At 43.0% G+C, this 26,267-nt stretch overlaps 6 protein-coding genes across 6 annotated transcripts; 5 read left to right on the top strand and 1 right to left on the bottom strand.

Moving 5' to 3' along the window:
- Positions 1-396: 396 nt before the first annotated feature.
- On the top strand, positions 397-5,865 carry EAF02_007014 (uncharacterized protein; the record flags this gene model as incomplete). The annotated part of the gene is made up of 4 exons (XM_038903062.1): positions 397-864; positions 925-1,206; positions 1,269-5,568; positions 5,687-5,865. The coding sequence occupies 4 exons, from the start codon at positions 397-399 to the stop codon at positions 5,863-5,865; spliced, it is 5,229 nt and encodes a 1,742-aa protein (XP_038757383.1).
- Positions 5,866-7,482: 1,617 nt separating this feature from the next.
- EAF02_007015 (uncharacterized protein) lies at positions 7,483-8,512 on the top strand (the record flags this gene model as incomplete). Its single annotated transcript, XM_038903063.1, has 3 exons — positions 7,483-7,629; positions 7,872-8,012; positions 8,321-8,512. 3 exons carry the CDS (start codon positions 7,483-7,485, stop codon positions 8,510-8,512), a joined length of 480 nt encoding a protein of 159 aa, XP_038757384.1.
- A 5,001-nt stretch (positions 8,513-13,513) lies between these two features.
- On the bottom strand, positions 13,514-16,682 carry EAF02_007016 (uncharacterized protein; the record flags this gene model as incomplete). The annotated part of the gene is made up of 3 exons (XM_038903064.1): positions 13,514-14,780; positions 14,918-15,074; positions 15,134-16,682. The coding sequence occupies 3 exons, from the start codon at positions 16,680-16,682 to the stop codon at positions 13,514-13,516; spliced, it is 2,973 nt and encodes a 990-aa protein (XP_038757385.1).
- Positions 16,683-16,914: 232 nt separating this feature from the next.
- Positions 16,915-17,396, top strand: EAF02_007017 (uncharacterized protein; the record flags this gene model as incomplete). Its single annotated transcript, XM_038903065.1, has 3 exons — positions 16,915-16,942; positions 17,026-17,165; positions 17,250-17,396. The coding sequence occupies 3 exons, from the start codon at positions 16,915-16,917 to the stop codon at positions 17,394-17,396; spliced, it is 315 nt and encodes a 104-aa protein (XP_038757386.1).
- A 1,092-nt stretch (positions 17,397-18,488) lies between these two features.
- Positions 18,489-20,909, top strand: EAF02_007018 (uncharacterized protein; the record flags this gene model as incomplete). The annotated part of the gene is made up of 4 exons (XM_038903066.1): positions 18,489-18,723; positions 18,781-19,147; positions 19,223-20,120; positions 20,241-20,909. The coding sequence occupies 4 exons, from the start codon at positions 18,489-18,491 to the stop codon at positions 20,907-20,909; spliced, it is 2,169 nt and encodes a 722-aa protein (XP_038757387.1).
- Positions 20,910-24,346: 3,437 nt separating this feature from the next.
- Positions 24,347-26,101, top strand: EAF02_007019 (uncharacterized protein; the record flags this gene model as incomplete). Its single annotated transcript, XM_038903067.1, has 3 exons — positions 24,347-24,544; positions 24,594-25,871; positions 25,925-26,101. 3 exons carry the CDS (start codon positions 24,347-24,349, stop codon positions 26,099-26,101), a joined length of 1,653 nt encoding a protein of 550 aa, XP_038757388.1.
- Positions 26,102-26,267: the final 166 nt, after the last annotated feature.

Below are 26,267 nucleotides of genomic sequence, written 5' to 3' on the forward strand. Positions count from 1 at the left end.
TTATCAATTACTTCTTTCTTTCCTTGATCAATTCACTCACAACTTTATCGTCCAATCCAATATATTCGACCTCTTCATTGTATACCTACTTAGGTACATCTCGATTCACTGGAATGAAATTTCTCATCTTGGATGTTTTTTTTAAAGTGATTGATGATTGTGATAAGAGAGAAGTTTCTAATTTCGTTGTATCAATAACCCATCAAGAAAAAGAAAATATTCAAGTCGTCTGGTACCAATTCCCAATTCAAATTCCAGAATTCCGAATCTCCTCAGTATTCTCGTTGGCGCATCGCAACCCTCTCGGAATTTGATCCATGGAGCGCTAGATCGATAAAATATAAACTTAAGTACCTGGTTATATATATGGGAGTGGAAGGGGTGCCAAATTCAAATATGGACTCGAGATTTCATGCTACAGTGATGCGACGGGCAGAAGATGATCAAGAAGAGGCTGTCTCTTCAATAAGGCGAGATGGGATAATGAATGGACCAAGCACAACCAGCGTCAGCGGCTCAAACATAATTCGCGACGTTGCTTCACCGAGACAACAATCACAAACGGAAATTCGTTCAATCCTTAACCCATCAACTTTTTCACCTGGCGCACCTCCACCATTCAATCAATATCATCAACCAGCGGCCGTACCTCAACTTATACAACCAGCACACATTCCTCTTCCGACAACTTCAACTTCAGCCTTGGGTCTAAGTGCCCCTTTGCATCAAAAGGAAAGAGATTCTACTTATCAACGCGATCAAAAACCACCCAGCAATTACTACGACCCGACTTCCGACTCGAGTGAGAGAAGACCTACGGTTACGGAATCTATATGGAGCGATAGGGAAGCTAAGACATCACAAGTAAGATATTTCCCACACACCCACGAAAAGGATAGTCAATCTCCTAACATCTCACAAAAGAATCGTGAATCTTATCCATACAACCAAAATCCACCACCTGAATCATCTGCGAATGGTTCACTAAATCAATATAACGGCGTCTATAAATCTCCTGTTAATTCTCATTTTCCACCGCGATCCCCCATCTCACACGCGCACCCACAAGGTCGCGTACCTCCTCCAGTCACACAATCACCACGATTGACCACGATGGAATCACCAGTGAGTCGGCATAATGGGATAAGTGGAGGGCCAGTACAGCATGACAGGCCAGTCATTAAACAAGAACCTGTACCTGCTAGTGTAAGTCAAAACTATGTTCACCTTCTACTTTTATCAACATCATCTAATTTATTGCCTTTCAGACTCCAAGCAGACCAGCAGATCCAATGTCCTTCTCGAGTATATTATCTAGCGCTGCTCCTGAACCAACGCCAACACCAAAGCCTCAATCCACTCCCACTCCCGCCGCATCAAAACCTCGCAAACCTTCACGACCAGCTATGCCTACGTTGAAGCCGGAACCCTCTCCAGCCCCTAGTTCTCGACAATCGTCCATCGCACCAGCTCCTCCACCACCTACAACCTCACGAGTACCCGCAAAGCGCAAGGCGAATGGAGAAGCGAAATCTACACCAAAACCTAAGCCATTTACAAAGGATCAAGAAAGGGATATTGTTATTCTGATGTCAAAGCTAGATAGAGAACCGGAAGATAGCGACATGGAATTTGCAGAAGAGAAGAAACTGTATGAGACACGATCACTCAAACGAAAAATCGAGGTCGAGAATCTGGAAATTGCCAAAACCAAGAAGCGTCGAACTGATTATTCCAACTTGATGACCAAGAAGATGGGGAAGCATGCTAAAGCGGGTGAAGAGCGCTATAGAGAGGTCGAAGGAGATGCAGCCATCTCCAAAGTCCAAGCCGATGAAATCCAAACAGAAAAGGAGCGTAAGAAAGATATGCAGAGGAAGCGTCGTCGCGAAAAGACTGTTCAGCATAACATGGAAGCAAAGGAACTTGCTCTGGCCAAGGCTAAAGAAGCACTGGATGATCAAGACAGAAATAAGTTCCTTCGAGATGCCCAGAGAGCTGAGAAGAAGGCACAACAGACTAAATTGGTACTTGCTAGAGGAGATAAGGGTCCAGAGATTCGAGCCGTTTCGCCTATGGAACCTAATATGCAGGGCGGTAGTATGTCGACGTTTACAGCTGTCGATCCTGATTCAACCAAGAAACCAAAACGCGGTGGTGCTCGCCCTAGAAAGTCCAAGGAACAGAAGCAAGCAGAGAAAGATTCGGCAGCAGCAGCTCAAGAGGCAATCGATAAAGGTGAATCACCAGCACTCATGCCAATTAGGGATGCGACAGAGTTTAGAGACATGAAGCCACTTCCATCGAAAGAAGGAGGTACAAAGATCAAGCTCAAGTTGAAGGCACCAGTAGAACCGGTGGAAGTTAAGGAAGAATCTCCTCCTGTTCCTGTTGATCAACATAATACGAAAATGTTTCACGTTGTCTATGATCAAATTTGGAAAGATCTTGCCCGAAAAGAGGTTCCCAAGGTTTTCAAATTGGCTATGGATTCTTACTCCATTCGAGGATCGAATTTGAAGAAGACTGCAATTCTAGCCTCAAAGGAAGCCAAACGATGGCAATTACGAACAAACAAGGGCACCAAGGATCTTCAAGCTCGTGCCAAACGTGTTATGCGAGAGATGATGTCTTTCTGGAAACGCAACGAACGTGAAGAACGTGATACTCGAAGAGCCGCCGAGAAACAGGAGATTGAAAATGCCAAGAAAGCCGAAGCCGATCGTGAAGCAAATAGACAAAAGAGGAAGCTCAACTTCCTTATTTCACAGACTGAACTTTACTCTCATTTCATCGGCAAGAAAATCAAGACGGACGAAGTTGAGAGATCTACCGATCACCCTGATGTTGCGGCACCGGCCGAGCCAAATCATTCGAAACCAGATGATATTGATCTACCTGAAGGTTCTGCTCCTGCAAAGGTCACGAATTTTGAAGATCTTGACTTTGATGCTGAGGATGAATCTGTATTGAAAGCTGCTGCCATGGCTAATGCTCAAAATGCTATTCAAGAAGCCCAGAACAAGGCCAGAGCGTTCAATAAACAAGATGATGCGCCTGCTATGGATAACGATGGGGAGATGAACTTTCAAAATCCTGCCGGTATGGGAGATGTCGATATTGAACAACCTAAAATGCTTCAAGCTCAACTCAAGGAATATCAACTCAAGGGTCTCAACTGGCTCGTCAATCTTTATGAACAAGGTATCAATGGTATCTTGGCAGATGAGATGGGTCTTGGTAAGACTGTTCAATCTATTTCGGTCATGGCTTATTTGGCGGAGAAACATGGTATCTGGGGTCCGTTCTTAGTCGTTGCTCCTGCATCAACACTTCACAACTGGCAACAAGAAATCACCAAATTCGTTCCAAAGTTAAAGGTATTACCTTACTGGGGCACAGCAGCTGATCGAAAGGTTCTTCGAAAGTTCTGGGATCGTAAGCATATCACTTATACCGAGGAAGCTCCTTTCCATGTCCTCATTACATCCTATCAACTTGTCGTCTCGGATGTCGCCTATTTCCAAAAGATGAAGTGGCAATACATGATCTTGGATGAGGCTCAAGCTATCAAGAGTTCACAAAGTTCTAGATGGAAGAGTCTACTTGGTTTCCATTGCAGAAATCGTCTTCTGCTAACCGGCACTCCAATTCAAAATAATATGCAAGAACTTTGGGCTCTATTACATTTCATCATGCCTAGTTTGTTCGATTCTCATGACGAATTCAGTGAATGGTTTTCTAAGGATATTGAAAGTCATGCTCAAAGTAACACCAAACTGAACGAGGATCAACTCAAACGTTTGCACATGATTTTGAAGCCTTTTATGCTTCGTCGTGTCAAGAAGCATGTGCAGAAGGAATTGGGTGATAAGATTGAAGAAGATATCTTCTGTGATCTTACCTATCGTCAAAGAGCATACTACAGCAACCTTCGAAATCAAATCAGTATCATGGATCTCATCGAGAAAGCCACAATTGGAGATGATAATGATACTGGTACGTTGATGAATTTGGTAATGCAATTCCGAAAGGTTTGTAATCATCCAGATCTTTTCGAACGTGCCGAAACTACGTCGCCTTTATCTTTCAGTTACTTTGCCGAAGCGGGTTCGTTCTTGAGAGAAGGTCCTAATGTCACCGTGGCTTACTCGGCACGTAATCTGATTCAGTACTCTCTACCTCGATTGGTATGGCGTGAAGGTGGACGACTTGACTTGCCTGGACGAGATAATGAAGGTGCCGGTGTCAAGGCCAAATGCTTGGAATCACTTTTCAATGTTTGGAAGCCTGAGAACATCGTTGACAGTTCCAAAGAAGATGGTGCATTCTCATGGCTTCGTTTTGCAAATACCTCAGTTCAAGAGGCATCTACAGCTTCGAGCAAGGATGTTTTTGCTCGTGCTGTGGATATTGTAAAGAAGCCACAAAGTCTTGGTAGGCTTAGCATTGTCTATGATGAAGAGGAAGACAAGAATTATACCCCGGTTCATGCTATGCTTCAAATTGTCGAGAGGAAAGATCGCAAGCCTCTTGCTGAAGTCACAAATGAGGGATACCTCAACAAACTCTTCAATGTGGCTAAGAATGTTTGGGATGAATCTGGTATAAGCCGAATGGAACAATGTGGTCGACCAAGTGCAACCGCTCCTCCTATTGAAGTCGATTGTTCTAGTCGAGGTGCTGTTCTCGAGAGACAAAAGATTTTGTTCAATGTTTCGATGAGACGCGCCTTATTTGGTCCTTCACCTGTTGAAGAAAAGGCATTTATTACCTCCAAGGTTTCACCATCATTCTATCCGCCAAAGCCAATGTTACCAGCACCTACCTCCGAAAAACAACGCTTCACCAATATCAAAGTACCATCCATGCGTCGCTTTGTTACCGATTCTGGTAAGCTTGCTAAGCTTGATGCTTTGCTCACCAAACTCAAGGAAGGTGGTCATCGCGTTCTTTTGTATTTCCAAATGACACGTATGATTGATCTCATGGAAGAGTATTTGACATATCGCAATTATAAATACCTTCGTCTTGACGGTTCTACCAAACTTGAAGATCGAAGAGATACTGTTCATGATTTCCAAACTCGACCAGAAATTTTCATCTTTTTGTTAAGTACAAGAGCTGGTGGTTTGGGTATTAATCTTACAAGTGCGGATACAGTCATCTTTTATGATTCTGATTGGAATCCTACAATTGATAGTCAAGCTATGGATCGAGCTCATCGTTTAGGTCAAACGAGACAAGTTACTGTTTATCGTATGATTACTCGTGGTACTATTGAAGAACGAATTCGTAAGAGAGCACTTCAAAAAGAAGAGGTTCAAAAGGTTGTTATGACTGGTGGTGCTGGTGGTGGTGTAGACTTCAATGCCAGAAGTAAAGAGAATAGAACCAAGGATATTGCCATGTGGTTGGTGGATGATGAAGAAGCTGCGGAAATTGAGAGGAAGGCCGCTGAACAGGCGAGATATGAAGCTGAGAACCCTAATCTAAATAAGAAGGGTAAGAGTAAAGGAAAGAAGGCCAAGGAGGGTGCTGGCAGTTTGGAGGATCTTTATCATGAGGGTGAGTTTTAGTCCCATCTTTAGATTTACATAGCGTGGTTTAATTTCATTCTTTAAAAGAAGGATGGGATGAGTACCATGAGATGATTATGAGAATTTTTACTAACTATGGTGAATAGGCGAAGGACATTTTGACGATGGATCTAATAGACCCAGTGGTACTGCAACACCTATTGCAGGTGATTCTAGCGCGAAAAAAGGATCGAGTAGAAAGACTGCTAGTGGTGGGAGAAGTAAAAAGGCAAAGACAGCTAAAGAGAGGTTGGCCATGGCAGATGGAGATGTGGATATGGCATAGAAGTATGAGGATATAAGGTGATATGGGTATTATGAAGGGATAATGGGTGGGAATGGGTGGATTGATATGGATTGTACGATTGCTTGGTAATATTATGATGGGGATTTGCAAATGGAAAAACATCATTGGAGAATGAATGGGCAAAGGAGTAGAGAGAAAAAGTAAAGAGATTTTTAAGAAAACTTGAGATTATTAAGAGTTCAATTGCAGATCAGATTTAAAGGGGAAGCTTGGAAGCATGCATGGATGGATGGATGGGCATGAGCTTGACTTGGCTTGGCTTGGCTTGGTTTGGCTTGCTTGAGCTACCTATCTATGGCTGGCTGAGATGGGAAAATGTCATTTGTATTATACTTAGGTACTTATATTATTTTACTTTGGTGACTGACTCTACTTTACTTTACTTGATTTCTTGCCTTATCTTGCCTTGGTGGAGATGGTTTATTATGATGATTTAGAGTAGAACAGAAGTAGATGTGGTTTGGTTATTTCTTATTCAATTTTGTTTTCCTAGTGGGATTTCTTGGGGGGGGGGGATTACTTTGAAATTTTGATTTTTCATAGGGGAAATGAGGGGTTTAATATTTGATTTTTCATAGGGGAAATGAGGGATTTGATAAGGGAAATGATGGGGGAAATGGGGGAAATGGAGGATTTGGAGGATTTGGAGGATTTGGAGGATTTGGATGGGGATGGATGAAGATTTGGAGAGGAGTGGAGGGGGATGATTGGATGGATGGAGATTTGGAAGTGATGTGGAAGTGATGTGGATAGATGGATGGAGATTTGGAGAGGGATAGATGGAGAGGGATGTGGAAGTGATGTGGATGAATGAATGGATGAATGGATCGCTTGTTCGGGTATATGTAATATGTAATAAGTATGCAATATGCAATATGCAATACGATATATTCTTCCTTGTTTATTTGCTACGAGTAGGTACTGTGATGCTGTGATGCTGTCATGCTGATATTGATCTTGATATTGATATTGATACGAGGTACCCCGCAGTGAAGTTTGTGCTGTATGTTGTACTGTATGTCTGAAATGGGAGAATGATATGGTATGGTGGGATGTAGTTAGATAATTAGATAGTTAGAAGGGTAAATAGCTGGAAGGAAGAAGACTAGCTGCATGCATGCATGCATTTCTTTCCGAGAGGGGAAGTTGGGATGTGTATGGCTCGTGCGGGTTTGTATGGATTTGGATAATAGAAGAATAGATATTTACAAGGTAATAAACCACTCACTCACTCACTTACCTAGTACTTACTTACCGAGCTTACTTACCCTTCTACCCCTCTTTTTTCTTCCAAATACCTGCTAGGTAGGTAGTCGTGATGTGATGTGATGTAATGCTTATAAGCTAGCTGCGAGGCTGCGAGGCCGCTTGGATCTTGTGTGATGTGCATTTGTATGTATTAGGTATCTAGATACCTAGGTAGGTATTGTATTTTCTTATTTATATATATAAGAAAAGAAGTATTTCTCTTTTCTCTTTTTTAAAACTTTTTCTTTAAAGTTTTATTCTAACAATTTTTGTGATTTTGTTTTTGTGATTTTATTTGTTTGTCGTGCATGGAAGATACACATACATACATACACATACACACATACAATGCAAACCCCAAATATCATCAGTGCCGACGTGGCACCGCAATTCTACGATAGTATTAGTGATCGCTATGATAAGTATTATGCGCAGAATCAGGGCTTGTTGGATTTTGTCAGAGAGAGTTTGGAGTTGCTGCCGAGGGATGCTGAGGTGAGTGATGTGTGGATGGATGGATTTTTTCGTGTGTTGGGGGTTTCTGTGGGGATTCTTGGGATTGGGAGATGAGGCATTGGATTCAGGAGATGTACTTTTTCTTATTCACTTTCTCAAAGATGTTGAATGAATCACTATATCTCCCCCTCTTGTGAAAAACACACAGGGAATTGCGTTCCCCCGCCTTATCTAACCCAATCTCAAATCAACCAACTAACTAACTAACCTCCCTCACCCAGGTCCTAGACGTCGGATGCGGAACCGGCATTCCCACCTCCCTCGCGGTGACGAACTCCGGTCGCAAAGTGCACGGCATCGACATCTCACGCAAGATGATCGCTCGCTCGCGGGAAAATGTTCCGGCGGGAACATTCGAGTTGGTGAGTATGTTGGATTATGTACCGAGAGAGGGGCTCAAATATGATGGCATGTTTGTTGTGCTATCCATGTTTCATTTCACGAGAGAGGAAATGCGGAGGGCGGTGGGGAGGTGGAGGGAGTGGGTGAAGGGGGGTGGGGAGGGATATGTTTTTTGTGGGGACGATTGCGGCGGAGGATGCGGTGGGGATTGGGGAGGGGGTGGTTTCGGATGATGGGGTGGGTATCTATTTCTTTATTTCTTTTTCTTTTTTTTTTGTTCGCTATAGAGATTAGAGAAATGACAATACTGATTATAAACTCGTGCTAGCGCTACGCAGAACATGTCCCGGGAAAATTCATGGGCGAAGTGAACACGAATTTTCTGTACACGCAACTAGGATGGGAGGAAGTTTTGGCGGAGAATGGATTTGAGATTGTGAAGGAGGGGAAGGCGGTTTTTGAACCCCCGGAAGAGGCGGAATGTGATAGGGAAGTGAATTTTTTATTACGGCGAGGATGAGGTAGAGTGTTGGTGGAGATGGGGAGGATGGGAGGGGAGTGGAAGGGATGGGATAGGATGGGATGGGATAGGATGGGATGGGGTAGAGAGGAGGAATGAATGATGGAGATGATGGGGATGGTGGATGGATTTCAGGTTTGGGAATAATGTAGTATTGATTGAGTCTCTTTGGTTCCACATCACTGAGTACAAAATTCAAAATTCAAACAAGTCATTACTATTTTCACATAACCACAATTTCAAGGCGCCAGGATTCTCAACGCAGTTTCTTCACCAAGCTGATGGAAATACCATTCATTAATTTCCCATGATACTTCTCATAATCCTTCTCAAAGACGAAAAAACTCCTCGTAAGAATATCCTTCCCCAAACTCCAGAACCACAAAACTAAACTTCTTCTCTCCACGAATCCCAGCACCCATTCTTGCCATCACCATGCGGCCACTATTTTTCTTGGAATAATATGGGTATCCATCTCTTACAATCTCCTCGGGATACGAGGAGTTCCTCAAATTGAATTTCCTTTGATGTGACAACTCGGCAGAACTTGTATACATTCTTTGCTCATCCCTCCGTCGTTTTGATTTTTGGAGTCTTGTTTTGTCTTTGGAATTTGAAGGTTGAAGTAAGTTGAGTTTGTCGGTTGGAGTTTCGATTCTATATTCGGATGTGGTTTCGAGAGGGTGTGCGCTCGCATCTTCCTGTGTATGTGAGGGGCGCCCACCCCTTATATATAAGCTTGATCATGGTGTTTGGAGTCTGCTGTATTTTTGATTCGTAGTTATGCGTTGATTTGTAGTGAAGGATAGTTATTGACATGTGGGAAAAGGAGTAAGACGTAGTGTTTACTTACGAAGTTGTATGGATATCCGTCTCTTACCATCTCCTCTCCCTCGGAGGGCGCGGAGGGATCTCAAATCGAGTCTCATTGATGTGATAAACTCGGTAGATGGTGTGTAGAAACGGGTATGATCGAACACCATGCGCATGGTGGAGATATCTCAGGGAACCACTTGCTCTATTTTTGTTAGCGGAAGTTGATTGAATATTTGACTGATCTGCTAGGGGCTTAAACATACCTTGGCTATCAAGACTTTCTGCGCCAAACAGATAGATGGCCTTGTACGGACCAACGGGCTCTGAGAAGCTGCCATCTTGATTGTGGTGGGTTTCCAGGGGACCCACTAGTACCGTCCTCGGAACCATTATCGTCTTCGTCAAACTGCAGGTATTTTTTTGTGTATGACTTCTTGTCGATGCAGTCTATTGCAAATGAGTAAGTAATCGAGGTAAGAAGATAAGAAGGAATTCTTCACGCGACTTACACCGAAGAATCAACCATTGTGCGACAAGCCTGCGAGACAAAAGACTTTGAAATCGATCTATTAATCTCCAACAAACAAATCAGCAACGAGAAATATTTGAAAGATTCTCGATGGAATTGTAAAAAACAATTACCATCAATCTATCGATCCAAAAATAACCATTATTGAAATACCTTTCGTGAGATTTTCGCTTCGAAGAAAAGCCGTTGTTTCTCCGAATAGGAGAGAGTAGTTGGAGAAAGTTTGGAAAACTGGATTTGGGAATTAAGGGAAGGGATAAAGAAATTTTTGCAATACTAGAATGAATTTTGATCACGCTGTTAATGAGATTAGGACTTGTCTAGTGGGAGGAAATGAGTCACCTCCAATCAAAAATAGGGCTTGAGCGGGTTAACTGGGGGAGAATAAGACGGGCGGATGTGACATGGGTCGTGGATTTCGGCACACGTAGATTTTGTTTTTGTTTTTTCAAAACTATCTTATCTTTCCAAATTAAACCGTTCAAGAGGAGTTCGAAAAGGGGAGAAAAGAAGCCAACAGAATCTTCTACATAGCCTTACCTCCTTCCGTCTCTACAACTGTATCTTAACAACTAAAAGCAAACGCCTATCGTGCGAGTATTCTATTCCAAAGGTCGTCGCTCCCTACGTGAGTACCACCTCGTTCTCATTGCGGTAACACTTTTAACTGACACACCTTCCCAAGACCCCCCATTTCTAATTCTTCCGAAAACTCAAATGTGAGCAGATTTTCAAAGTTATCGATTGTGCATCTTTCCATTGGGAATTTGTATTCTCTGTTGAAGGTTCAGATCAAGCAAGTCATTCATCTTCTTTGGCATCATACCGCTGGTGATTATTCTCCGCGGTAACTTTGTAACATTGAGCTAATCTTTTATCCATTCAATAGCTATTCGTCGCAATCCTGAGTTCATGTTCAGGAACATTCGAATTCAATTCTAAACGTCTCATTGCAGCACGCAAACGCCAAGGAAAGAGTCACATGTTTCTTTCTTCTTTCCAAACTCTCTTCATCAGATTCGATCTACCGGAGGCATCAGTAAATCAAGCTTTGTCTCTCCTGTCTTTCACACCCGCTATTCCTTACGTGACGGAAAATTCACCCAAGGGTACCTGCTGCTGCCCACTAAAATGAAGAGTAGCCGACTCGCGTGTTCCTATTCGCGGATGATCGATGCTCATAACCAGAGATTGATAAGTGTACAATCCACTACGACACGTTCACCAACACCCCTTCGAGCTGCTATCAGTTACCGGAATCATAGTATGTACTCGCAAATCCCACTTTTAAACATTCGCAAACCTTTGAACTAACTGGATTGACAGGATAAAAAACTCCATCGAGGTTTTTACGCTGTTCTCACAACCTTCTTCATATCAACAAGGAAGAGGTCGCAAGTTCCTCCGCTGTTTTCTTTTTTTTCTTTTTGAGATAAAGTGCTACTTCAAAAGTCTGCTCGATCAATGCTTTGTCAGTTCTCTGATCACCGCAGTTGATTTTGTCAAATTTCAGCGAGATGTCTTACAGATCTTTCTTAGTAGGAGCGAGAAAGAGACTATTCCCTTTATATCCTATTTGCCGCAGAGAAAATGAGGAATCGCTGCTGCGTCTGGATTTGCTTCTTGGCATCGATAATGACCGATCGCTGTTCACATGCCATGGACAATTGTCGAGACACTCTATTGATGTTTGAAAATCCTAAAGCGACTTTGGGACTTCAGCGAGATGTCTTACAGTACATGAGCACGGCCATAACAAATAGGCCCGCTTCAGCCCTCATCAGCCGGTCCAGGATTGCGTCCCGTTGCTTCGGCATCAATCAGAACGGCCACTGAAGATCCTAATCATAAAGAGGACATCTTTCCCACGATTGCTGCGCGCATGACCCCGCTTCAACAATTCCCTCCTCTGCCTCCCCCTTGCCACCAGAAGCAGAGCATCTGCAGAACCAACGAAAATTCGAGTTTAAGCAACTATGCGCGGTCCATGAGCGTCTTAAGTCAATCTGGCAAGGGCACCTTCTGCTTACCCCACTACCAATTCTACACCAAATCCTCTCGCCCATGACACAGGCAGTTGGGAACCCTTCTACTCTGCAAGGTCTGCGATGTTTCTAGATGCCTCAAGATATCCAATTTGAAGTGGACAATCCCGCCACATTATCCAAATCCCCTGAGATCCGGCTCATCCTGGTCCAATGAAATCTTGCCAAACATCACCGTCGACCAGGATGAGCCCAAATCACCAAAGGGATAGGACTTCCCGCGTTAGATCGCGCTACAAAACAGCGACTCGTTCTTGAGTTTAACAAATTCCCCTGGATTGCAGATCGAACGAATAATCAGCATATGAACGCGGGTGGGTGGATAGCCTGTAAGCATCTACCGGCTTCTCAGCAAAGAGCACATACTAATTCTCTTGAACTTCCAAGTTTCAGTCCCGTTGCTGAAACTGGGGAGTTGGAGCGGATTAGGATGTGCTCTTTGTTGAGACACGGGTGGATGTTTACTGATTATTCATTACCTGCTTTTATGTGCTGATTGCAGCTTGGATCTTGGATCTTGGGCGAGATGTCTTGATGAGACTATTCTTCGTTTTTGATATTCCCTACTGGCCATTGCTTTAAGCAAGTATTTTTTGCTAATTTCACTGAAATGATGCAGGGTACGAGGGAATAGCATGGAGAAACAGCGGACTTTCCATCCAAACTTCGATTATATGGTCCCGGTGGTGACCTTTGGGCTTGGAAAGATTTCAAAAAGTGTGGAGGAGAAGCGCAGTTTGCAAGAGGAGACAAGTGGGAACGTATGAGGGCGATGTCGCGCAGGTAGGGGTGATCAATTTTACTTCAGGGAGGACGATGGAATCAATGTCCACAGTTTGGTTCGTGGTGGCTGTCCTTAGCACTGCAAATACTGCCATTGTTCTTACGAGCAGATAGCATCATTCTCAAAATAGTAATTAAAGCTTTCCTTCCAACAATCGTGTTATCCCTGAATATAAACTTGTGTGAAGACCGTCTTAATAAGAAAGCAGGATACACCCGATAAATCTTTCGCGTACCATATGCAAGTTGTTATGAAATGTGAAAAGATTGACAGTAAGACTACAATTTGAAGCGGATTATATTTTCTGCATTTTCCAATATTCTCCACCTATTTCGCATCCCCAGTTGTCACTTTTTGAATCATCAAAAGGTACCCACCAAAAAGGATACTTCCCTGCAAGAGAACAATTGTGCTCACGATGCCAATACTATTCAATTCAACTGGGCCGACGGTGAAAGGTACAAGATTATCAACCGCGTCAGCCTTGGCGCAAGGGAATCAATTATGAGATCATGATTTCGACGAGCTTATACGCAATGAACCACGAGGTTTGAAACAACATCATAATATCAACCGCTAGCTATAAACATTATGTGCACCGAGTGGGGTGGGTAATGAATATGTAAATTGCTCTCGGTGAGATAAAGTACAGAGCAAACTAGAATAATTACAAATAATACTCCCATTTTCCAATCAGACCATCCCATCCAGCTCTTGGTGATTTTTCGTGGCCTCATGAACCATAGCGCCTGTGTATATGTAGGTATGAAACCATCCCAAAGTCCCAATATGTTACATATCTACAAAAGAATCGAACCCCATTTTATTTACCAAGCATCTTCATCATCCCAAGTAATTTCCTCATCTTCCTGTTTGCTATCTTCTACTGCAGGAACCTCGTGACTTCTACCAGTACTTCCACTAGAATTCCTTGAATGGACACTTCCGCGTTCAGATGATGTAGCGTTAGCATTAACAGGCGGCGCGTTAATCAACCAACCAATTCCACCAGCCAAAGTACCAACGGCAGCATTACGAAGTTGATCTCTCTTCCGTAATGATGTTCGTCCACTTGAAGATCCAGTAAGATCTGTAGCCGGTCCAGGAACTTCTGCTTGCATGGGAACATTATGGCTCTCACCCATAGTTTCCGCACGTTGTGACTTTCCTCTGAACATCGATAGCGCTGATAACCCTGTTTGAGCACGAGTGATACTTTCTTTTGAAAGATCGAAAAATGACACAGGTGCCTCTTCATTCTTGTTTTTTCGAGGGGTTCTGGCGTTGGAATATTTTCTGGCAGGTGTAGCAGCATAACCGCCTGGCATGTTCTTATCATCGGCTTTCTCATCCCAAGCTTCTTCTTGTTCTGCCTCTTCCTTGATCATTGTTTCGAGCTCTTCCTCACATCTACGATATGCGTTTAGAACCTCTTGCAAAGTATCCCGTGGCGCCAATCGTAGAGCTTGAGCCAAGCAATCCATTCTCTGTTGGAGATGCCTAATCTCTGGGTTTCCACTAGTATTACCGAGATGAGTAGCTCGTGTAGTTTGGGAGTTTTTACGATATTTGCCAGCTTGTAAAGCTGCACGCCATGACCAATCATCAATTGGTCTAGGTGGGCGTTGACCAATACATCCCGTATTTCTTCGCTCAAGCTCTGGCATACGTGTGTGTGCTTGACGACCAACAGCCTTGAGACGAGTGACGACGTAAGAATAAGCTGTCTCAAAATCGTCTTCCGCAAGAGCCATATCAATACACATACTGATAACACGTTTTTCGGCGATCTTTAATTTCAAATCAGGAGTGGTTGGATATCCGTCTGGGATTGGTATGTTTAAACCGGCTTTGGCCATTTCTCCAGCCATACGTAAAAAGTCGTTGATTTGTGTATAGCTTTTGTCATTCTGTTCAAGTATTTTGTTCAAGATTGACAAAGGATCAGGATTGACTCGTAGGCTGACTGGTTTGAATGGCTGTCCTTGTTTCAACACCAAACTGTAACGGCCTATTTCATCCGTTACTTGAATGAGATTGCGTAATTCTTGAGCTCGAGGATGGCCGTTTATTGTATCTGGAAATGCATTGAGACTTAAGAATGGGTTAGCAAGTTCTATATGAGATCATAAATGCATAGAGAATCTTCTTCTTTCGTCCCATGAATGGCGATTGAAGGGAGAACAAAATTGGACACGTGGCCCCAATATAAAAAGGTAAAAAAGACTTACATTTCATCGCATTTTTTAACTCCACCTCTTGACTTGTTAGGATTTGTGGCAATATCGTAGGCATTCTCAGCTGCAGTAAAGATGGCGTGTTGCAAATACTCTTCTGGGATAGGCTTTTCCGCTGGAGTTTCATAGATAGATCGAGCAAGAGTATATCCTAAATGAGAAGATTGTCAACAACCGAAGGGGCATGGTAGAAGTAGATACGGTACATACGGGCATTTGCGATGAGCAATTTAAAGGCTTCTACCTCAATTGATTCTTTGTGGATTCGACCGAAAACACCCCTTCCCTGACTCGCATCGGTCGTGCCCTCAAACTCTTCAGCTCCCCAATCTCGTAACCATAACAACTCATTCCTCATTTTGATCCAGAAGCGATCATCAGAACCAGAATGATGACCAAACGAGGAGATGAATCCTCTAAATGCCATCATTTGCTCACGCTCATCTTGGAGTAAAGCGAGCTCTCCAGCTCTCTTAACAGTGCACCCCTCTCCTCCTCTAGTGAGGAGATATGCACTAACCAGTAATGCTTTGATTAAATTAATGGATGATTCATTTGGATTCGTCAAGGTATTCTTCTCTTCTAAATGATTATTTCGAAGATGCTTTGCATTCTTTCGGTTACAAATAACTTCCTCAAAGGTGGGTATAGGAGTCAATATAGCTGCTGCTGCTTCCAATGTAGGCATCTTATCCATATCAAGTAATGTAAGAATTCTGGAAAGAATTCGATGAACACCTTCCAAAGCTTCCATGGAGCTTTCAGGGATAAGGTAAGCTGTCGCAAGAGCAGCTTTTGCATATCGTTGTTCTAAATGGCGTTGATCCTCTTCATCTAACCATTCCGTTCCATCCTCAAATCCTCCCAAGTCTACGTCTCCTGGCCCATCCCATTGTTCAATTGCCTTGACGGCTGTTGTCCAAGATATACCTGCTTCAGCAGTGACCCATGCAAATACCAATTCCCAACCAGCGTACTTATGGTTTATAATTCCTGCCTTTTCTAACGATGCTGCTGCTTGTGACTGCTTTGTGGAGTTATCCTGAACTTTCCTTCGCTTCCGTCTATTGTCTCCATAAAGCCATGGGCCAGTCAGTCCACGCAAATCTCGCCCTACGGATTGATTTTCCTCGCCCGATGTGCTTGAATCCTTCCCTGTCTTTGAGAGCAAGTACTTTGTTCCTTTAACATCATCTAAAGCTTCAAATTCGCGTATGGTGAGTATTGGTTGAGTACCTGAGTGATATTCGTAATTGAGACGAAGGAGGGGTAGAATGGTGGAAATTGTCCAGGTTCGTAGATATGATGAATATGATAAGAAAGGAGCTAATAGTGTTGGAACTTCACTGAGTAAGCCGGTGTTTTCGTCAATTCGCAATGCACGTTGTATCAAAAACATAACGAGGTGGTCGTCGAGAATATTCGACGGCGCATCTTTCCATCGTAGAGGAAGGAGATGTAATTTCTTGACCCTTTTATGGACTTCTGCGGGGTTAATGCCTTTGATCGAGTCTAAAATAATGGTATCCTCCGAATCATCTATGATTTCACCCGATAAAATGTCCTCTATAAATGGCACATATTTGGAAGACTCCAAACTTTCTGGTAGATGGGTAAGAAGTATGCGGAAGACAAGGTCATTTCGTAGAATGTTTCGATGTCGCGACACAAGAGTTCGTAGAAGTCGTAAATCTGATTTTGTTGCAAAGTCTATAGCAAGCCATAGAACCATAGCAGGTTCCAAATCTGGGTTTGCCATTGCTACCCTTTGGTCGAGCATTCCCAAATGTCAGGAACTGGATTTTCGATGTGTTATATAACCAAGCTGTCGGATAGCAGCAGCTAGAAAGTTCCCGCTGTCTGGCTTTCAGGCCTAATATAAGAGGCACATATGCATACTACCCCTGTATGGTTAGCGTTAATTCAATGCTGTAATTGAACATCACATTTACAACCTCAACCCCTCCAAACTTCACAATTCAACGCAAAAGATGGCATCTGGTTACGGTCTTAGTGGGGGTATGTGTTGAATCATTCTTGCGAATGAATGGCAGATGTTCCGTGTTTGGAATGAAATCAATGGCTAACTAATTGCTCTCAAGGTCCTTCCCGATGCTTTCCATTCTGGCAAGAAGTCTTAGCTTGTTACGTCGTCAACACCTCTACAGAGAGTGATGCAGGAAAGAGAGTGTGCGCGCCGGTCTTGGAGGATTACTATGAGTGCCTACATCACAAGAAGGAGGTCGGTACTTATCCATCGCGGAACTGGCGGTATTCGACCGCAAGCCCTAGAATTATTTGCTGACCAGGTTGTCTCTATGATTAGCACGCGAGAACAATGGCAATTCAAGCCGCATATCACAAAGCTGAACAAGCGAACCCCCGGGACGATGCGCCGAAAGCAGGAGTAGTAAGAAATCTGGGGCTGCTGGATAAGGAAGAAGATACCAAGAAAGTGCTGGGAATGAAGTGAGAGTTACAGGCAGAATTTGGCGGATGTTGTACATTAGGAGCGATCATGATCAATGCCAGTAATTGAAAAAGAATCTTTGGTACTGCTTATTTGGGCGACAGATGTTAAAATGGCTACTATCCATTCCAAGTGTTCGGCGAAGGATTTAGGGTAGCACTTCCGGGCTGGTAAGTTAATCATTCTCTGACCACGTGCGTCCTTGTTGTGAAGATTTCAATCTCTCACTACTTTATCTGGGGGCCATCTCAGTCACGTAGGAATATTTCTCGTGTTACGTGTAAGTACCAAACGGCCAGCCTCAAACATAAAAGATTGGCAGGTGAATATGATATGTTCGTCAATGGATATCGGAGTTAGGGATGGATGCTATAAAATTCGAAGCAATGTACTATCTTCATCGAATAAACTGATCTTACTGATTCATGACCCAGCTCAAAGGGAAAAGGTCGATCCTTCTTCCGGCATATCTAGTTTGCTCCCCCTTTTCTCTCAAGAATAGTCTTACAGACTGAAGCCGGTCGAAAGCTTGGTACTCGGTACTGTTATAAGTGAGGGAAGGGAAACATGATTTTTGTTTGAGGTAGACTTGCATGTCAGCTTCTTGCAAGGCTATTCAAAATCTTGTCCCTTAGGATGTTCGCTATATCATTCGTATTCCACCTCAAATACTAGATATACTTGGGAGATTAGTGACAATAACACGGGAGACATGAATATCCCATATGTCGCCATTTGAAAATCTCATCTCACAAAGAACAGATGAGATTAAAATGTTGAAAAATGAAGAGAAGTTTGAATATCCGTGTTTGGAGTGATGTTCGGGATTAGTTCTCGTCCGTTTAGTAAAGTGAAGTTCGCTACTTCTTCATACGGTAGCTTCTACTTCAAGATATCATACGTCTTTTCAGAATCACATTTTCTTCTACAATTTCATTCAGTGATTTCGTTCATTCCATTCACTCATTTCTTCGTTTTCCATTCACATCAATCCTGGGCATCAAAAATGGTATTTTGAAACAAATCTCCCTGTACGATTTCAATACCTTCAATACTTTCAAACCTCAAGATTCTATCTCTAGCAATTTTGTCAAGATGCCGGCGCATAAAGGGATCAAACTGCAAATAATTTCGCAGTGGGAATTGAAAATGCACCCAGAGTTTCCGCATCCAGAAAGTACTCAATTCACATTTCGATCACCAAAATTGGACAAAGAAGCTTTCGAAGGCCATGGTCACTCACCAGCTACTAAATCTAATGACAGTAAAGCCGATCGTTTGCTTGGTAGACAGTCCTCAATTATTTCGGTGTATATACCATCAGCATCAGGTAAAAGCCTCCCAAGGTGAAGAAGAAGATGCGCGCGCACATCTAATACTTATATAGGATCTCGATTTTTTATACGTTACAATGTCGGCGGCGCCGCAGATCAATGTCCATGGTTCTACTTCAAATTATATATGAATGGCCGGCACGTTACATCTTGGGGAACAAATACGAAGAACCGACCGAGCGGGCAAGTGATGAGAGCATTGTTCGAGCCAGGCGTAGAATGGGATTACAAGGAAGGTAAAACAACTTACAAAAATCCCGGTACAGAATACAGACCATTCTTCTTCAGCCAGGAAGATGGAGATTGTGCTGCTGCGGATGATGGTGGTTTGATCGAGATCAAGGTCTTTCGCGCTCGCGGTCGCAAGAGAAGAAATCCGCAGCTTGTGCAACACAAAGATCAGTCAAAATATGGTGTTATGTAAGTCTTATAACGCACTCTACACGCTTCTGTCGTAGAATAGCTTGCTCGAATGATTTAGCTAATCTCATTCAGTATGCCCACTCATGGCCTTGTAGAGAAACCTCAAGATGCGAGATATTACGATTGGCATTTGAAGGATGCGAAAGACAATCCATTTGTAACATTCAAATTTCATTATAGAAGTTGGGATCATCTGGAAAAGTTGCATCTTATACCTCCTAACCATCCTAGAATTCTTGAAACCCAGGTCCCAGCTTTGGCTAGGCACCTAATGGCCTCAAGTCAAATTATACCTCGACCGGACCAACCAACTGAATCACCACATACTCCAACAAAATACTTGGGCAAAGTTTATACTAGCGATCAAGTACACGATTCTCTCCGAGCTGCCTACCCTCCATTCGACCTTAGCGACAGTCCTTGTGATTATGATGAAAGACAACCTTGGATGTCCCGAATCTTGGACACGAATCAACTAGATTCGTTGTTAACGGTCAAGAAGGATCATAGAGATGCATTTATTGTTTCTTCTAATTCTACGACGGAGCCCGATCCGTTCTATATATCATCATCTGCTGGAGAGAAAGGTATCGGGAGAAAAATCATGCCAATTTCAAAATTTTCAGCGCTATCCATTGATGGTGCTGGATCGGCATCTTCACATGAATGGTTGGCTAGTGAGTACAATACTAGACCGTTACCTGATATCCCAAGTCGAACTTCGTCAGCGGCTTCCCGGGCATCAGCAACATCTCGTGCACCATCTGTTACTCCTTCTTTACTTTCTTATATTGACAGAGATCAGCCATCTCCCGAGCCAGTTATTGGAACTGCAATTGCAGTATCCATTGACTCGGATGTTTCTGAGATATCTATTGAGTACGAGAATGATAGTGAAGAAGACGAATTTGAGGAGGAATATAATTTTGAAGGTTTATCAGCTTTGTCTCCACCGCCTTCTAGAACTGATGTATGGTTCCAATTTGATTTCATCCATTTTATCCTTCTCATGTCTAATCCCTGGCCACAAATTTTCCTTACCTCGCCCAAATTCGGATGAAACCACAGTACTAACAATCTTGATAAATAGTCCAGGAGACAAGGAATTATCTCACCATCAACAATACAACCTTCTTTCTCCCTTCCAAATGTCACGATACGTAGGCAGCAGCATTCAGTAGATGAAATCTCGTCATTGAGAATCCCCCCAAGAAAAGATTCCATCACTGGTAAATCATTCATCAGCACAACAAGCGACGACAACACAGGCACACTTTCCCTCACCGAATCAGAGTGGATGCGACGTACACCCTCCCCCGTAAAAGAATCAGAATGGATGCGACGTACTCCCTCTCCCGGCAAGGAAACTATAATTGAAAGGCTTTGGAGTCCAGCACCAGAAAAGAGAGAAATTTTGAAGAATAGATTGCTATCTTCGGAGAGAATGGCGGAAATGATGGAGTTGAGTATAACTGAAGATGATGATGACTTACCGCAGCAGGAACATGAAACTGAAGACAATGCATGGGATGTAGATAGGGGCTTAGATGGCGGTGCAGTGGAATTGGTGACTTTACGTCATCAGCATTATCTGAGTGAACGAAGCGGAAGAGAGAATGTTGGAGTGAATTATGATGATGGAAATGTCTCTGGAGAATATGAAGTTAATGCTATGAAGATGAGGGAGAAAAACGGAAGTGGGAGTTCACCGGAAAGTTTTGAGAACCGTATGAGTATGAGGGATGGGAATTGGATTTAAGGGTGGGAATATTGTTCTTGGGATGAAAGGGCAGAGTGTATGAGAAATTTGAGTATATGTAATAGTAATTAGCTAATATTTAGTATAGCTATGGCTGGCTGTAGCTATGGGTGTGACTATCTAGGTAGTCAATGAGTCGATACTAAAGTAATTATAGAATAATCACTTTGGTAAATAAGAGAAGTTTTGATTGAAATAAGATCTGAGGTAATAGGATGAAGGTAGATCGTGCAGCACTGTGAAAGTGAGAGAAAGTAAAACGCACGTAAACGTGAAAACAAAACTGTACTAGATGGGGAGAGATGCGTGGCTTAAATTTCGAATAGCTGGATTTGAATCAACTACTATTCATTGCATATGAGTAATCTCTATCTACGTATATATCTACCTCAGCTAGCTAACCAACTGACTATCTATCTAGGTATCCACCGAGTAATGAGTAAGGAAGCCAAAAGAAGAATCAAAAAAGCCAACACCGAAACAAGAAATCAGAGCTCGAGCTAGAAAGCTCAAAGTAAAAGAGAGATACCTATCCCGCAATCAAGATATGGCGAGGAAATGTATGTTGTACTATCATGTTACTTGCGTGGGATATGGATATGATATTAGGGCAGTTGTTCATATTTCACGATTTTCTAAGTACTGGGCAGGAGATGAAGTGGAGGTCTTCTCAAGTTCCCAAGCTGCGGTTGGGAAAATTGGAGGGATTTGTATCTTGGAATGTGGAGAGGTGGAAAGTTGGAAAGGAAGATTTGATTTAATATGGTTCATAGATGGAAATGGACATGGTTATCGCTAAGGTGCACGAAGGTCATAGTAGTATATCTCGATTTTCTGAAGATGTATCTAGCTAACACTGTTGATCCGTGATAATACCTACCTACGTATGTACAGCAATCCTCAGAGCTCACTTATACAAACTCTCCTAGCAACAGGAGAAACTACGCGGCAACAGATCAACCCCGATAGCCAGAAACAGAAAAGTGTGTTACACACAATCCCTTCTTGTCCTACCATCAACCACGCTGCGAAGCGCACCGTACAGCCATTTGCCGACCATACCAAGCCTCTTTATTTCCCGGGAGTTCTCCTATTTTCCAACGTTGCAGCAAAGGGTGTCTGGCTTACTTATCGAAGCCACATTCCGAAGGCATTTGCCCAATACGATACGTGATATGTATTTGAAAATCGGCATTTGAGCGTGGTTGTATCGGCAAACTTGGATTTCTATCACTGTGAGAGGTATAGAATGTCTTCCCATGTCATGGAAAGCCATTGATATCATCCGCACCTTTCTTGTCCATTCTTATCCTTGGTTCCGTTGATGTGAAAAAAAGCAATCAGTTGGGTTTCCATGATTTGTCATGTTGGCTATCTGATTTAAACCTCTCATTTGCCCAAGGTTGTACCGGATCATTTCCAGTTTTCCCCTAGCTGGAACCGCTCGCAGAGGAACATGTGTAAATCATCTAAAGAGTAATAAGAAGGTAGGCAACTACGCGCTTGAAAGTAATAATCTTCTCAATATCATGCTTGGTATATCAGAATTGGAGGTTTCTGCAGGAATCAAGATCGACGCTTGAAATGGGAACTCCCCAAGGTATCTTCTCTACAACTCTAATCAGGTAGTTGTTTACACTGACCAGGAAACAAGTTTGATGGGTACAATCGTCGATGGAAAGAAATTGAGGCACGCGTCACCAAGTGATCAGGTAACACAAAACTTACAAGGCCATAGTGGCAGCTAACAGATGTGCCAATCCTTGCCAAGTCACTTTCTTGCATGAATCCCTTCTGGTGCAAGAAACTTTTACAGATGAACGATCAGTATTAAAAGTTAGCCGCGCTTTCCAATAACGAATATCCGCCAAAAAATGATGTTGCAATGTTAATCATGCAACTTCCACCGTGTAGAAAGGGGCGCGCTTGGTGTATGCGAACATCCGCACAAGGGATCCTGGTCAGTCTGTAAAAGCTACCACACGTGGAATGTTTGTCCTTTTGCCACGTGAAGTTAATAAGTCCTTAGACCATTGACCACTCTCCGAACCAAACATATCTTTAATGAAAACGGCAATGTGGCTTCGAGTCCGATGGCAAAACTAAGCAACTAGCCTACGTTTGCGAATACGACAGATGATATGATGGATATGAGTCCCTCAGTGAATGGAGAACCAAGAGTCTGTACTAATCCTTGCAAAGTAACGGTGCGATGCAGCTCCATCATAGTTCTTTTTTAGCTAAGGTAAATGATTGTTGATCTTTGGCTGGCATCCATCGTCTTGTGCACATGAAATATTGGGGAATGAAGATATTGGCCAGAATTGACTTGTCAAAATGCAAGTACCTAGTGTGTAAAGGGTTCTGCATAACATGGTAGGAAAGGTTCCTGTGCAGGTAGACTTTAAAAAGTGGAACTGAAAGTCCTTGTGTAACAAGCCGCCGGCTTATGCCGACTAGCACTTTTGCAGTCTTTTGTCTTCGCGCAAAATTCACCCTTCGAAGCCATTCTACAGATACCCCCTAGTTAGACATACTTGCGAGATGATGACAGAGCAAAGGCAGTTTTTGGTCAGTTTCAGTGGCGGAACGGCGGGATGAATAGAAGACAGCAGTAATGGCAAAAGTTTGTATTGGCTATCATCATTATAGCGATCAAAACGCCAAACAATTTCAGATCCTGTCAGTTACTAAGGAGTTTTGCCGCTGAGTTCGGTAGGGAGTATGCAAGTATCCGTCCCGGTTCCTTCGTTACCAAGAAAGGGTGAACGTATGTGGGTACTACTACGGAAACGCGCAGTAATAGAATTAGGCAGTAAATGATCTGAATGACCGGGCATGTTGAGATATTTGCAGCGTTTTCAAGCCTTTTGGAAATTGTAAAGAAGAGAGCTATGACAAAATTAAAAGAAAATGCAATCAAGGGGATGACACTGATCTGAGCTTCCTTCTTCGGAGTCTCTGGAAGTTGATAATCTAATGAAATCGCGCTTGGCCCGATCATTGTAATCAATGTCATTATTTCCCGAAGTATGAAATATAAAGCTTAAGGCCCTAGCTTTCACGAGTGTTGCATATACTGATCAACACTTGTCTTGTGGGTGGGATCATATATAACGACGTCTAATGTAAGTGTTCCATCATATTTCCCTTCTAGTATCTGGTTGCGAACTTTGCGGGGAAGGATTAACACTCGTTATCCGGTAGAAATATTGATTGGTTGCCAAAAGGTTCTCGCCGCTTCACCAAAATAGCAAGGAGAGAATCTAGTGCCCAGTTTGTAGCTTGACCGCCTTAACCTTTGGGTGTATCTACACCATTCCTGCATATGTAGTATATGCAGAAGTAATGAGTAAATTCGACTTGTTTAAGTGCATCTCGTTGTTGATGTATGTGTCGCAAACGTACTTAGCAATAAGATAGCGGTCAAGAAAGAAATGGTGTTAAACCACAGTGATCCCCGAATCATGTCGAACAGCATCGAATTCTTTTTCGCAAATCATTGTGTGTTCCCCTTAATGTCGGAACCATTATTCGAGATGGATAGCAACGCTTTCAGTGTCGTCAACCCACCAGCTACGAAAGGTTGGGAGCAAAATTTTGAAAGCTTTCGAGACCACAAAAATTTTCCACTGGTAGGTAGACAGGGACTGACAAAGACTTATCATGAACTGACTTAAGCAGTTTCAAAACGAAAGTGGCGAGCTCTGTCAAGATACGACACCACTTTCGGGGAACCGGGAAGGCAATAACAATTCGCCAAAAACGCCAACATGTGCAGTATTACATCCACGACGGCATCCTTCCAAATCGCATTCCTATTCCATTCCCTTACATCCAGCACATAACATGACGCAAGCTTATGGTCCAGATTCAACACTTGGGGTAGATTACACCCAGATGGGTATAGATCAGGGTCGAGGAAGTTTTACAGCGTTCCAAAATTGCAGGACTTCGACACCATTTTCAATGGCACACGGATCTTTCTCCGGCAATGCTTCAACCACAGATCGTTTCAACAATGTCACCATAGCTCCAAGTGTAGACTATGACGATCTCCACAAGTCCAATACAGACAGACTCGAATCACACGAGTCTCTTGCGTCAGGGTTTATTACGCACGACGGCATATTGGGTGATTGGTGGTCGACTGAGAATGGCAACCTGATGAATAAAATCAATGATCATCTGAGTGGAATGGTAGCATCGTATGACATTCCGATCTTTCCTGATGGCCTTCCTAGACCACAAAATGAGCAGCTAGAGAATTTTGAGGAGAGCTGGAATGATGAGTGGGTAACAGAGAGTGAATGGCCACCAGCCTCTTTTGTTCCGAGTACGATCAAACCCAGAACGTTGAACCTTAGTGCATCATTTACTTCCACTGCCTCTACCACCACCAGGGCATCCAGCCAAGTCTCGACATTTTCACCAGAGTCCACTGCTGTCACAAGTACTTCGGATTATACCCCAAGTCCTTCCCCAGCCGAAGGACAATCCAAAGACCACACCCCCCAATCACGTTCTCGACACATGCTCCCAAGTTCGAGACCGATCAGAAACCACATCCCCGATAGGTTCGATGAATATGAAACGGCCACAAACAGGCTAGTGGAAAATCGGCACCCAAGCGCTAGCACTCCCATTCGTGCAATTCAAAATACTCGAAGCCATAGAACAATTAAGAATGACCTTGATATCAAGCATTGCAATGTAACGCTTACGCCCAAAAATGATTTTCTTGATGGTAAATCTTCGTCAACCATCGGGAATACGCCACTACTTACTCGATCTGAACAAAATAACTTTTTGATTCGCTCAAGGCAAGCTGGTATGTCATACAAGGCAATTCGATCCAATGGGAATTTTACCGCTGCGGAATCCACACTCAGGGGCCGATTTCGAACGTTAACCAAAGACAAGAAAGATCGAGTAAGACAGCCGAAATGGACAGAAGACGATGTGTGTAGATCCTTTAACTTACCGGGGACAATGAGGCTAACACTTATTTTTAGATAAAGTTATTGAGCAAGGCTGTGAAAAAGCTTGGGCGCAACACAAGTAAGGGTTCAGAGCCACAATGGAAGAAAGTCGCCCAATACATCTATGATAATGGAGGATCATATCATTTTGGTTACGCCACTTGTCGAAAACGCTGGATTGCGCTTAAGAGTGTTGATAAGAAGGTATGAGATTGTGCCAAGATCTGAAAAGGAAAAATATCGAAGCCCAAGATATAATTCATATCGGATAGAATGGTTACCTATGTGGTGAGAGACACAACGCATTCGTGAATCAGCGGGTTTGGAAAACCACTTGACGTCGAACAAAATACCAGCGGGTGATCGAGAGTCAGCT

Source organism: Botrytis sinoallii (genome assembly GCF_014898435.1).
Source record: "Botrytis sinoallii strain Bc 23 chromosome Unknown BSIN_011, whole genome shotgun sequence".
Lineage (NCBI taxonomy): Eukaryota > Fungi > Ascomycota > Leotiomycetes > Helotiales > Sclerotiniaceae > Botrytis > Botrytis sinoallii.